The sequence below is a fragment of the Sparus aurata genome, chromosome 18 (assembly GCF_900880675.1).
Source record: "Sparus aurata chromosome 18, fSpaAur1.1, whole genome shotgun sequence".
NCBI lineage: Eukaryota > Metazoa > Chordata > Actinopteri > Spariformes > Sparidae > Sparus > Sparus aurata.
Window position 1 is genome coordinate 7884381 of NC_044204.1, and position 14250 is coordinate 7898630.

At 39.3% G+C, this 14250-nt stretch overlaps 1 protein-coding gene across 1 annotated transcript; it reads right to left on the reverse strand.

Annotated features, from left to right (window-relative positions):
• Nucleotides 1–708: 708 nt before the first annotated feature.
• Nucleotides 709–14196, reverse strand: spdl1 (spindle apparatus coiled-coil protein 1). The gene is made up of 14 exons (XM_030395366.1): nucleotides 14046–14196; nucleotides 12120–12281; nucleotides 11728–11901; nucleotides 8164–8358; nucleotides 7482–7631; nucleotides 6652–6750; nucleotides 6295–6405; nucleotides 6050–6190; nucleotides 5739–5845; nucleotides 4708–4828; nucleotides 1877–1943; nucleotides 1563–1745; nucleotides 1364–1439; nucleotides 709–1051 (listed from the first exon to the last, which is right to left on the reverse strand). Exons 2-14 carry the CDS (start codon nucleotides 12279–12281, stop codon nucleotides 907–909), a joined length of 1731 nt encoding a protein of 576 aa, XP_030251226.1. The 5' UTR covers nucleotides 14046–14196; the 3' UTR covers nucleotides 709–906.
• Between the last annotated feature and the right edge of the window lie 54 nt (nucleotides 14197–14250).

A 14250-nucleotide genomic window follows, 5' to 3' on the forward strand; every position in this document is an offset into this window, starting at 1 on the left:
GACTAATGACATTAACGAAGGCTCCATTCTATTAAGTATCCCAGGAAGCCATGTCAGTGAGCGAGCACAATGTACAATACCAGAGCTCTGGAAGTAGCTCACCACAAATTGAAGGCAACCATCATTAATGCTTGAAATTTCCCCTGCTTTGACCAGTGAAAATGTCCACTGTGAAAAGGGTCTATTGCTAACTTAGCCTAAAAAAATTACCTTTCTCAACAGTAGCTGAGTATCTGGAGCATCAGCATTTGTTGTTCAATTATTGTTTGAAAATGGTCAAAAAAAAAGTTTCTTATATCTTTTTTCCCCTGTAATCTTTTTTCTTTTTTTTCTCTTCTCCATACCAAGTTTTTCCTCACTCGAATCAAGGGTCTAAGGACAGAGGATGTCAAGATGTCATTCACTGTACAGATTGTAAAACCCACTGAGGCAATGCGGTTGTGATTTTGGAGCTATATAACTAAAATTGATCTGATTTGATAAGAAAAGACTTTTTACTCTAAAACTGGTCACACAAAACTGGCTCTAACCAGAATAGAAAGAAATGGGAGGTCTCCTGTGTGAGTTTTTTTTTTTTAAAACATAGACTTTTAAAAGCTGTACACAAAAAGGAATAATCTTTTAAACCTGAGGCTTACTTCAAGACATTATATGTCTACATTTGCAGTAGTAAGAGGGCATTGAAGTCAGTAACTGAACACAGAACACTGTATGTTGGAGAATCTTTTTAATACTGTAACATTTAAATATGACATGAGAGTAGAGAACAAATACAGAGAAGTCACAAGAAGTACAGGTAATTGGTAAGAATTGGAAGTATTGGAATAAAAAAGATAGTCTATTTATAAGGAATATCAGATGTTGTCGTGGCTAAATATATAAGATGCACGGTAAGATGGATGAGTCCTACTGCTGAGCACATTGGTTTTCCATACTGTTGTTCGAGCTGACATGGATCATCTCCACTGTCCTTTTCTTTCTTCTCTCCTCTCTCTTGTTCTGCTGGTGGATCTCCTCCATCGCCTTGTCTTTAGCGTCACTTACAGGAGAGCTGCGGCACAATCACAAATACACAAATTTAAAGCACACATTTTCTGATGACATGTCAACCATCTATGAAATCATCAGCAGACACACTGAGTAGAATACTACCAAACTAAAACACAATAGTTGGGGTCGTATGTATTATTCACACATAATAGCAAGAGTCATTCAACATCCATTGAGAGAAGAGAGATGTCTCCGAATGGTGTCTCCACTTCCTGACTGAACAGACAATTAGAGTGTGTTGTTCAACTAAGGTGTAGACAACCAACTTATTGTTTAGGTGTCATCAATGAGCCGGACTAATCCTAATACTGACCTGGGGTTGGGGATCACAACTGGCTCATCTCCACTGATCTTCACACACTTTGCAGGCCTAGGCTCAGGTGCTGAACCTGTGACACAAAATGTCGCCATCACATAATGAGTCCTTAGTACCTTGCCTTGCTGTGGTCATGTATTGCTTATGTTATGTAACTGGACACAATTTTGAAGTTACAGAGCTCCAATGCACACACCTTGTGTGGAGCTCAGGGCCTCAGCTGGAGGAGAACTGTGTGCTTTGGTGTCTCCAGAATTATTTTTTACATCAATCTCCACGGCAACCTGCTCGCCTTTGTTAATCGTCGTCTCAGAGGAAGGTATGATGTCAACAGGAAGCTTCTCTTTCTTTCTCTTCTGGATCAGATTCTTTTTTGCCTCTTGAGATAAAAATACAAATCACAGGAGGCAGCAACAGTCATACATTGATTATTAAGATGTATCCATGATGTTAAATCCGCAGACCTCTATGACCAATGTGCAAATGTGGTTTTTGCATTATTCGGTTTACCTTTTGGTTCATATTTGTCTTGGAGCTCCTCTACTCGTAGCTGCAGTTTGATCTTGTCACTCTGAGACTGGAGCAGGAAGCAGAAATATACAATAAACAGTTCAAAGTCTGTAACTCAATGTCAGTGTATGTTAGTGTTATTTTAGTGCCGTGTTTATAACAGTTAGTCAAGTTACTAACCATAACCACACATGGAGTTGGTGGTTTTCAGTTGCCGCGTTTTGTTATTACATCAGAAACCATTGTGTATGAAGCACTTGCTCTTTGTTGGCTTTATAGAATAGACAGATAATCGAGTGTGCCCATGCCAACTCAACTCAAATCCTTTTACTAGTTTTATGTCATGAATTTTCTTGAAAAAACATATAGAAACTTCTATCAGATTCATGGTGGACATTACAGAATCATATAGCTGTATTCCATACTTTTTAAGTTCTGAATTTGTTGAAGTTTGGCCCTCAGAGCCAAATCTCAGCATTCTTGTGATTCTGTGTGTATATACTGTCATCCTCATTGATAATTTTTTTCTTCTCTGGATTGCGTTTAAATTTGTCCTGAACATCCGAGAGATCCTATAGAAACTTGGCAACATTTATTCATTGAAATAACTGTTTATGAATCATAACAGTAATCAAATTAGTAACAGGAAATCATTTCTTTTTTACCAGAACAAAGAATCAGTCATTTTCAAAAAATCTCAAATACGGTTGACTTTCTTGCAACCAATTTTGGTTCTGTGTAGTATTAATGTAGCTCTGTCACTTCTAGAAGTTATTTGGTCCTGCATAAAAACTTAAGTGCCACTGACCTTGCCACATTTTAATTCTTGTTTTTTTTTTTTTACTGTAGGTTTAATTAATTTCCTTGAAGCTTTTGTATATGTTGATGTTCACTGTGTATATATATAAAATGTTCAAATATGTTATTTTACTTTTACTGTTTTATTTACTATATGTGTATAAGGCTATGGAATTAAGATTAATATTATGTCTAGACACACAGAACAAGACAACATCATTAAGTATGCAACAAACCAAGCCATTACAAGCTGTAACTTCTAGAACCCAATGGAAAAAAGGTTCAATAGGTATCAGAAAGATAAAAACAAACAAACTTTGAAGTCATCACAGTACAAATATGTATCTACTTATAAAATAAAAACACTGACAATGATATTACAGCCTGTGAAAAGCGCAGAAATTAGCCAATTAAAAAAAATGATAATGAAGTAATCTAACATCTTTTCATTTGTGATATTTAATAAAATGAATAACCCTTTCACATACAAAAGTTTCATGGAAATTAAAATAGTTCTTCTTGTGAAATCGGCAGTCAAAACGACCGAAAAGTGGGATTTTCAGCTCTGAAATTATATTTAGCAAGACATGTTAGAACTACATTTACACTACACAGAAACTAAATTGGGCTGGAAGAAAGTGAAAACTAGTGGAGATACAAATTTCGGAAAATGACAGATTCTTTGTTCCGATGGTTTAAGGTTCTGATGACCACCAGCTTGTGCTACAGTGGGTGATCAGAGTCAGACAGCAAGTACTGATCTGTGTGTGTAAGTTTTCTGTACACCTCAATTTTGGTTACTTAGAACTGAGGAAGCCTCTTGGATAACATCTGAAACGTCTTCAAGAAAGTGAAACACTTCCAGTTACCGACGAGACAGCCCTTAGAAACTTTACAGTTTAATCAACCTTTGTGTATGAGGTGCACTTGAAAGCAGATTAGAGAAGTGTAGATAAATCTATAGAGATCAATGACAACAACAGCCAGCAGAGATTAGGTCCAACCTTTACCTGCCAGTGTGGCCAACTGTCTTCAAAGATTCATTCACCAAGAGAAATTAATACCCACTGGCTTACTGTGTCTATGACATTCATATGTTTTCTTAAAGTCCGTGTAAAGCAGAAATACATTTTTGTTATGAGTTTGTCACACCACACCGCTTTTTACATGTTATAAGGAAATACATTTATGACCTTTTTAATGTGTTTAGAAGAAAATGGCTGAATTTGCTTTACACAGACTTTAAGATTAGTTTAGAAACTGAGACTACGAAAACGAGACACATTATGCACAGTGATTACCCTAGAATGAAGTTGTAGCAGCGTAGGTTTCACATAGCAACTAAAGGCTTACACATGAGCAGTGATAAGTTAGTCTTTTAAACTTGTTTGAAAATGTAAATGCACTGCCGTAAAAAAATCAATAAAACCTTTGTGGGGGACAACTACACAAAAAGCAACTTGCAGAACACACCAGATGTAGTGGTGTAACTAAAACACTCCAAGACCCTGCCAGATAAGTAACACTGCATTGCTTCTGCAAACACTAAATGCTAGTGTAGTTTACAGTGATAAACTGGGAAGGCAAATAACTCTTTTCCAGGCAGGAGGGTCCTGCCAACTGTCACGTCACTGTGTCCCTCGCACAGAGTAAAATTAACACTTATTAGTGTTTAATCACGTACTCTTAACAAATGACTACGTTTGCGAAAAAAAAAAAAAAAAAAACAACAACTTTATATTCTAAAGTTAGCAGACAAAGTTCTCTCTGTTTCTAAGCTTTACTGACCGAGTAAAGTGTGTGACAGAGCAAAAATAATATGTTAGTTTCTAAAGTTTTAAGACTGAGTCCTCTGCTCTCCAGCCCTCTCCACGCTGTTCTCTCTTCACTAGTCCTCCTTCTCCCCTCCTCAGCAGCGGCGGTCATATTTCAGCAGCAGCAGCACACCAGAAACACTGATGTATATGTGATATAGGAGCTGAGAGCAAATTCTCTGGTGTGACGTTAAGATTACGCTTAAGTCGCGACGTTACCTGTTTGAGAAGCCGTTCAGATGAGAAGAGTTTCCTCTCCAGCTCCAAAGCTCTCTGACTCTCTGACAGAGATTTCATCCTCTGCAGCGACAGTTCATCTGAGAGACGCTCTGCATCCTTACTGAGACAGATGCACACGCGCACACACACACACGCGCGCGCGCGCACACACACACACACACACACACACACACACACACAAACACACAGTCAAACATCGGATGTTCAGCAGATTGTGTTTTATCTTGAAGGTTTCCACAATCTACTGTTTGGTTTTTTTTGGCCTTTGCAACTTTATTTTACAGGACAGCTCAGAGATGTGACAGGAGACGGGATCGAGGTAGTTTCACATCATCACCTCTCTGTACATTATTTCTCCATTTGTCTTCTGTCTGTCATCTCTGCCGGCCTCTTCTTTTTGACAACTTGTGAAAAATATTTTTTTTTACAGACTACAGGGGTCTGGTAGCTGTAAGCCATTTCTGCTACATAAGTAGCATAAACATAAACAATCCCCAATTATGCCCATCCACCCAAGGATCTATGCCACGCGATGTCGCCATTTTCCGCAAAGGATAGTAGCGGTGCATCCTCCAAAAAGAGGGAAAAGAAGGCCTGACATCCTTGCTCCAAGCTTCTCTAAAGCAGTTTGAATTGCTTCCAGAGCAGTTTTTATACTTCTCACATGTGCTGCAATCCCTTTCAAGAGGCCTTTGATGCTTGCAAGTACAAATTTGGTGTCACCGGGTGTTGCTGGCCCACTGCCTTGTGCATCCATCTTGTCCTCCATATTTGCTTATAACACTATCTGTGAATAATTTAGCAAAGCCTGATCCAGTGTTGTGGCTATGGCGTGAGGGTAAGGTAGCTCAGCTGAACAGAGCAAAAGTCTATGCGGCCATGTTGGTCTCTTCCCTCACTGGAATTCCAATACGACTTTTCTGTGCAACAATGCTTTTAGTACAAGCTTCTTTCCCATGAAACACTAACAGACCACACTGAGTAAGGCACTGTAGTGCAGTTATACTTACACAGTGTTGTTCAGCTTCATTTTGAGCAGGTCAGTGTAGTACGTCTCATCGTAGCCATCAGCAGTTTCTGCTAGAGCGGGATTAGCTGGCTGAGACTTCAACATCATCTACACACACACACACACACACACACACACACACACACACACACACACACACACACACACACACACACACACACACACACACACACACCATTTATTTTTATGTACAGTATCCGTTTACTTGATTTTCACTTCCTTGTGTCTTTCTTGTCCACCAAAAGTGTTGCTTTCTCGTCGATATGACACTTATATGTTTGAAGCGCTCACCTCCACCTTCTCCAGTCTCTGCAGTTTGGTCATCAGATTTTGGATCTCTCCATTTTTCTCCGACAGCATTGACTGGAGCCTCTCCAGCTGTGCAGGATCAGCTCTGGAACCCTGCAGCTGCATCAGAGTTGCTATCTGGACCTGCAATACATGCATATCCATGTTTTCATTCAAGTTACAGACACACAACAGTTTATGTTAAGAGTCTGCGTATTAGTCCAGTTTCCCTTCACAACACACAGTACCTTCATGCGCTGCAGCTGCTGTTTGCTGAAGGCATGTTGTTTCTGCAGTGACTGGTACTGAACCTTCATAGAGATGAGCTGTCTCTCCATCTCAGCGCGCTTATCCTCCAGCTGCAAACAAAAAGATAACACACTAATCTTCATTTATAGTTCAGTTTACCTTGTTTGGCAGAAATGTGTAGGTGCATAATGGTGTTCTCAAATGTATAATGTTAAGAGTTACAGAGAATTATTGTCAATATGGAGATTTTGAGAATGGGGACATTCTCAACATGTTAAGGTAAGTTTAGTTTAATTTAGTCTTCCAGCCAAGACAATTTGTTTTCTGAATTGTTTGGAGCTCCAGTTAGTTTTTACCTCAGCAAACAGTGAGTTCCCTTTGCTGTTGGGATCCTGAGCCTGCTGCAGAACCTGGTCCAACTGGATCTGGAGGTCCCTGTTGACTTCACGAGCTTTCTGCGGATAGATGCACCACATGAACTTACAGTAGGTCCCTTTTTCTCCATAATATGATGTATTAGCAGGCTAATGCTCTACAATTCAACAGCAGAGTAGAAAAATAAAATAGATAATAGAGAAGTTCCTCTTTGTAACATAATTTAAAAATCTGTGAGTTTTCACCATGACCAGCTGGTGGATATACATAAAGTTTAAAGGTTTAAAATCACTTTACATATAAAGTTAACTATTCAGCATCAGAAGCTTCAATCAATATTCATCAAAATCAATATTCAAATCTGCTTTCAATGGCCTATATATCTAAAACTTGATGGCCAAAAGTGTATTAATGCAAACATAAACATAATCATGACCAAAGTCAATTAAAGCCATGAATCCACGAGGATGTAATGTTTCTATTTGTGGCTATGTAAGAGCAGTTACTGTAATATGATGAAACAAAGTAAACATTGCTTTAGTGCTGCTAGGTTACGTGTTAGCCTACAGCGTACAGACTGGTAGATTGGTAATAGTAATTTTTTTGAGAAAGCAAAAGTTATCAACACTACTAATGTTATGATTTCCAGGAGAAACTGACCCAATGACAAGCATTAATAGTAAAATGTATAGAAAAAGGCAATCTTCTCTCTGATGGTGCTTATGTTGGTCATATAGAGGCAACAGTGTTACACTGACACTGTTTCACACAGGGAAAAACCTTTGGTACATTCAAACAGTGATATGTTTACCTCTAATGCATTAAAACAGGAAACGGCCTCCTTCTCCCTCTCCTCTTTCTCCTCTGTGATTTGATTCAGGTGGCGCTTCAGGTTGTTATTGGTCAACTCCAGCTGCTGCTCTCTGTACTGAGACTCCTGCAGATTCTGTTCCAACTCCACCTGGAAGACACACACACACACACACACACACACACACACAATACAAACTTTAGACTTTAATTCATCCCACATCGGGGAAATTCACTTGTGACAGTAGCAGGTAGACAGACATACATACAAACAATAAGTACAAGACTTAAAAAGGCTAAAAAATACTAAACAAGATTGAGATAAGAGAGAAGAGATAAAATATAGAAAGGACTATACGCTATGTGCATTACAAACACCATCACCTGACTTGGTAATATAAGTTTACTTGATGGTGGAAGACAAAGAAACCTTGTGCAATGTTGGCATGTGATAAAGAAGCAGAAGTGGATGCTATCTGAGGTGATCTACTGGACCCAATCCCAAACTTTTTCGAAGTATGAATCATTTACACAACAATAACACATGTTAATACAGGGACAAGGCCTACAAATACCAGAACACCGTGAATTTTAAGATACAATTCTCACTGAATATCAAGAGCTGTACGAAAGAGAAAACAAAGGATTGTCAACATATTTGTATTAGCAGTTACCCGCCTCACCTTAATGCTCTCCAGCTCCATGATCTTCATCTGCACCTCCAGCATCTCAGATGTCATAGAGGTGTGGCTGGGTTCATTCAGCGCTCGCAGCTCCTCCATCTTGTTTTTCAGGGTCTCAGTCTGCACCTCGAGTTTGTCTTTCAGCTGTTTCTCATTTAGCTGGGATTCTTCCAGAGCTGACTGCAACCTCAACACCTGAAAACAAATACAACAAGAATACCAATCCTGTACGTGATTAACTGCCTTGATATGGTTGGGAGATACTGATCATATAAGCACACACAATCATTTGCTAGATGCTTGATTCTACCACTTTAATGCCACAATGTTTATCTTACCTTTACAGGTGTTTGTTTGACAATCAATTCAAATTCATTTTTCCTTCCATTTGATTACTGTAAGCAAACATACAAATAAGCAAATTCATCTCTTAACTGTCTTAACAGCAGTGTTCTTTTCTACATAGATGAGAAAGTCAACTAAAGTTTGGACGTAGTTATTGCAGAGAGGGGGAGAGAGAGATTTCACACACTAAATGAGGTGGATGGCAATTAAATAAACAACTATTTCCTATGTAAAGATATAGTGGAGTAAAATTGTCTTGAACAGAGTGACATCACACTCCCTCTCTGTGCGTTACAGTTTTATTTTAAGGGATGTAACGATGTACTGATTTGCTGTGATACCGTTGTGGGACTGTGACTATATCTAACCTATCGTGGGGTTATTTTGCTTGCAAAGTTCTTGGGTCTAACAAGGGAAATCAGTTTGAATACATTTTATTGCTCCTTGTCATGATACTGCTCTGTTTGACCAGCAGAGGGAGCATTCGTACTGCTCAAGAAGACTTATTCTCGCCCTACTCGCCCTCCGATTGGTTGGCTTTGGTGGTTTCCATTCAATGCTCGGCTCAAATTGTAGGCTTACATAGATTTCTGAGTAACACTCTGACCTCCTCACTTTTGTGCAAGAGTCACTCTAGGCTCGTGAGGTGGAGAACGCAGGCCAACTGTCCGCAAATTGTACATATTCCAATGACTACTTTTTCCACATGCTCAGGTCATCGTAGGTTACTTTTGTTTTACTATATAAAGAATCTCAAACAAAAAGTCATAACAAATTGTATTTATAAATGCTGTAAATCTCACAATTATTATTAGAGGACATTGTTTTTGTCATTGTTTTCTTTTTTTTGTTATTTTGTTGATATCGTGATTAATATCTTCAAAAAACAACATGGAACTCTTTGATCTCAAAGTGAAAACAGATTTCTACAAAGTAATGTGAATTAATTAAACATATATAATGTAAAATAAGTGACTACATAAACATTCTCCCCCTTTAAAGAGATTGTGGTAAAAAGACACCCGTGTCTGGAGGGTCAGTCACGTGTCAGTCCATATTCCTGGCTACAATTACACCATGAAGACAAAAGAACTAGGGCCTGACCAGTTAGTTTTTTGGGAGGGCCAATACCATTTTAATTTTAGTTTTTAAAACAAAAAGCAAATCAGAAAAACAAATAACCTTTTTAAATCCTTTATAGCTTGAACACTTGTGACAAAGATGATTATTGAAGGCAGAACATTTTACTGTTGATGATGATAATACTTTTATTGTCAAAAATTGTGTGCAGGAACTTTTCTTTACTGTTATCATGATAACAACAACAACAACAATAATAACAACAAGTATTAATATTTTCCTTATTATTATGGATGCACTGACACCGATACTGCATTCATATACTCTACTCACAAAAATTCACTGATGCCACGCACCAATACCACTTTATTGCATTAGGCTTTATGTCGCATGAAACTGAAGACCGCGAATATCTGACAGAGTTCGAGTAGTTCTGCAAAGAAGAATTGAGTATGACCATGATTCCATTTATAAAAGCAATAAAAAGGGGAAAACAATTAAGTGGGTGAATACCTTTAACAGGCACTGTAGGTCTATCTAATCTTAAACACTTCAAATTCATCCAAGGGCGCCCATTTGCTCAGTTGGTAGCGCTGGCGTTCCATGTTCAGAGGCTTTATCTGAGGACTGGGCGATAAAACGATCTCGATTATTTTCATGATAACATTTTTTGCGAAAACGATGATAAATTTATGACATTTATTTTTGGTATAGCTTTTTTGAGTCTGATTTCCTCTACCTAGAAAACACTACACCAACAACCAACCGCACAGCAGAGAAACAGATGCATGTTTCTGGCCCCTCACACTCACAACAACTCAGTATGACGGTGACCACCTGTGTGTTGAGCTGACACAAAAAAAATGAGCGGTCTAGCCAAACCTAATGCGAGGAAACTGAAGAAAACGAATAACTTGTACTGAAGAAAGGTCATAACACTTCCGTTGTTTGGAAATAGTTTGGGTACCTGAAGTCTAACAACTGACAGACCAGCATTAGGTGCAAAATGTGTCAGCGACCACCAACCTCTTCCATCATCTCAACAGGTACTGTCCCAAACAGAGCTCCGAAAGCATGCTAGTCTCAGCCTCCCTGCAAGTAGCCAGCAGACCAGCCCAACTGCTTCTACTAGTCAAACTTCAGTTCGACAACCAACAATTGCTGCTGCTTTTTTAGCCATTTCCCCATTTGAGAAGAAACCGAAACGATACAAATACATAACCAGCGCAATGACATGCTGTTTCACCAAAGATATGATGCCTATAAGCACAGTTAAAAACAAAGCTCCAAAAAGCTAATGACTGTCATGGATGCTAAGTACAGAATCAGTCCCTCAGCTGTACGCAGAGTGGAGGGTAAAGGTGGAGCAGCAGTTGAATGTTTGTAATCTAGTATCTGACAATAAATAGTTGTATTTTATAAACCATAATTAACCCTCTGGTTTGTTTTTGGTTCTGTCCTAAGGAGAATATCTTAAAACTGTAAATTCAACATTATTATTATTGCTAAAATACAATGTACATCATGATAATTATCAACATTGATCAATATTTAAAAAAACATATCGTGATACCAGTTTTGGCCATGTTGCCCAGCCCTACTTTGTCCTTGTTGCAGTCCTGACCTTGGGTCCTTTGCTGCGTGGCATTTGGCACTGCGTTGGCAATTTAGGACCTTTACAGCCCTTTGTGTCAAAATTTGGGGTGTAACTGTACATTATTTTATCAAACATAATCATGGTATGGACCCACCAGTCTCACCACAGTGTGACAGTCAGATGGCATGAAGGTGAGACTGGGGAGAGGGCATATGTCAAGTGGGGAGAGTATGACCATTCGATCCACACTCCACTCCAGTGATACCACTTTTACACCAAATGTACAGGCTTGTTTTTTAAATTAGTAAACTCCTTTTATTGTCAGAGGATGAGTTTACCACTCTGTTTTTTCCCCCCATGTGTGTCACCTACATCATCACGAACGCACCAGAAAGGAAGGGGAGAGGAGAAAGCAGCCGGAAGCTTGAGGTGGCTAAGGAGGGAGACAACTCGCTTCTCTCACTATTCCAGTGTTTTAAGCAAACTGTGTCAATGAATGCCTGTTAACACTGTGCCTTTCCTAATGTGACAGGTGGGTGTACCTTGTTGTTGAGCTCATTGAGTGCTGTGCTGCGGCTCCTCTCCACAGATTCTTGTTCCTGAAGCTGCTGTCTCTGCTGATTCTTCACACAGTCGTAGTCTGACTGCAGTGACTGAAGTATCCGAGTCTTTAAATCCACTTCCTTCTGCAGGGTGTATTTGTCTTGCTCGACGGCCTTTGGCACACAATCACACAAAGACGGGAGGAGAAGTTTGAAACATTTTTCCTGGTCACTCACAAAGCTTTCCAAGGCAAATATAAGCATAGAACTCTGTTTTAATACTTTTTACAAGAGAAATAGGCTCTTTGAAAACTGCTGACAGTGAGGTATGTATTAGGGTAATGGCAGAATGTTGAGCTTGTGTCTGTTTGTGATGTGGCTCAGTATCATACCTCAAGTGCGTTGGTCATCTCCACTCTCTGTTCCTCCAGTCTGCTCTGTAATTCCATCTGCTGGTTGAGAAGATCTAGTCCTGCTTGGGCAGCAAGATGGACCTGCTCATCCTTCTCCCTCAGCTGCCTCCTCAGCCGCTCGATCTCCTCTTCTGCTGCCATCTGGACAGAGGAGGAGAAGGGGATGTTTGTAACAACCTGCTTTATGCTTCCAGCACCGGAGGAGTGGTGTGGTGTGTTCACAGGAACACAGAGACCCAGCACGTCTCCCAAATGATACATGTCAATGGATTTGTACTATCTAAGAATATAATTAACCAGACATCTGCTTGTTTTTATGTAGTCCACCATAGTATCATCTTCAAGTATCATGATGTGCTCTCTACCACTTTAATGGTGACAACACTCAAGTTATTTATGCCATTGAAACCCACAAATCCTAGCACCCTTGCAAAACTTCCTTCTTGCCTCTCCCATATTAAGTCCAGGTCTAAAAATTTTAAGTTTACCATCATTCTGTCTGGCCCTGTTAATACAATCACCTATGTTGGTGATAATCTTGGCAGTCTTTCAAATAACACTAAACAAGCCGCTAGGAATCTTGCAGTGATATTGGATTTCAACCTCTGAATTGATTACCAATTTAAGGAGTGTTCTTGTTGATGATTAGGTCGTTTTGTCATTGGCTGATGTACAGAAATTTGGAAACGCTTGTTTCTATTCTTGACTTGATTGTTGCAATGGCTTCAGAGGGACACATTGGAAGGACTGCCCTGTGCTTGTCTCCCCGCAAATGTCAGACAGATCGAAAATGTAATCTCTTACTTTTAAGGCATTAAATGGCCATGGCCCAAACATATTATTTCAAGTCCCTTGCATCTTTTAAATCTCTTCTTGAAAACCACTTTGTTTAATATAAATTGTTATTTATTGGTTTCTTTTTTCATTTTTATTCTATTCTACCTCCCGTATCGAGTTGTATGGACTGTTGAGCACTTTGTAACTTTTTAAGAAAAGGTGTTAAAAATAAAGTTTGATAATATTATTATTATGGAACCGGCCCCTGAAGAGATGGTCTGTTTATATGACATAACTCGCTACCTCGTTTAGTAATGTGTGTTCTGATGAGTCATAATGAGAAACTCACTGAAATTGATTAAAGTGTTTAGTATAAAACTTTTGTGTGTGTCTTATTTCTCAGGCAAGTTAAAGACTTACTTGTAGTGGTGGTGTTGGGTTCTTGTGTGTACAGCTTATAGTCCAGTACTTTATTATGCATGCAAGTAGTCCAGGAAGTACTAAATTCCGCAGTATATGAATCTTGGACTACTTGTAGGATCCCTTAGTGATACCTTCAGTTTATTACCGGGAATAATTACTGCAGTCTGACCCAAAGTCACTACCAGCAGCGGTTTCATTACGATTACCGTAAACGTTAGATTATTAGCGCACTGGAAAAAAAGGGGCGGCTGATTTGACCAAGGAACCGCCGCAGTATATTTATCTAGGGTACCTCATTATATACGTTTTCCTTCCAAGTATTTCTTTCTGTGCACATAATCTCTAAGACCATTGCCATTTTAGCCTGGTAGCAGTTTGTCGATGTATTTGCAGTTCTTCACCACACAAACCGTCGCCCATGCAACGCTAAACCGGCTGCTTGATGAGGTGTCTTAGTTATATAGACTCGGCTACACAAAACGGTAACACATCGATAAATGACAGTTAACGTTATGCCTGGTGAAATGCGTAGTTAGCTATCTAACTAATGTTAGCTAACTGATACACGTTAAATTAGTCTCCCAACTCGGTTCCAAGAAGACAAAACACGGAAAAGAAATAACCTCGGGGCAATCGCTTTAGTAATCTTGAGCAAATCTTGGAATTGGCATCAACAGTTGCTATAAAATCATGACATTTAGTTACCTTTAGTCACCGATCAACAGTCTTCCTAAACGTCCAAACCGCCACAGTTTAAACTGACAATCCGATCAACTATCGCGACACTACGTTACGTCTCCACGAGAGTAGGATCTGATTGGTTAGGAAGGCACAGCATGGAATGTGCTATGATGTTTGGTTTCATCCACCTGAATGCCCACAGCCAAGGTTTCCCAACAGCGCCTCCTGT

Bases quoted from the DNA above. Each gene is read 5' to 3' on its own strand.
- spdl1 (XM_030395366.1), bottom strand. From the start codon at position 12,281: ATGGCAGCAGAAGAGGAGATCGAGCGGCTGAGGAGGCAGCTGAGGGAG. The intron at 1,746-1,876 runs GTAAACCGAATA...TTTTATCTCAAG, and splicing joins AGACAAATATGAACCAAAAG to AGGCAAAAAAGAATCTGATC. The intron at 1,440-1,562 runs GTGTGTGCATTG...TTTGTGTCACAG, and splicing joins GGCCCTGAGCTCCACACAAG to GTTCAGCACCTGAGCCTAGG.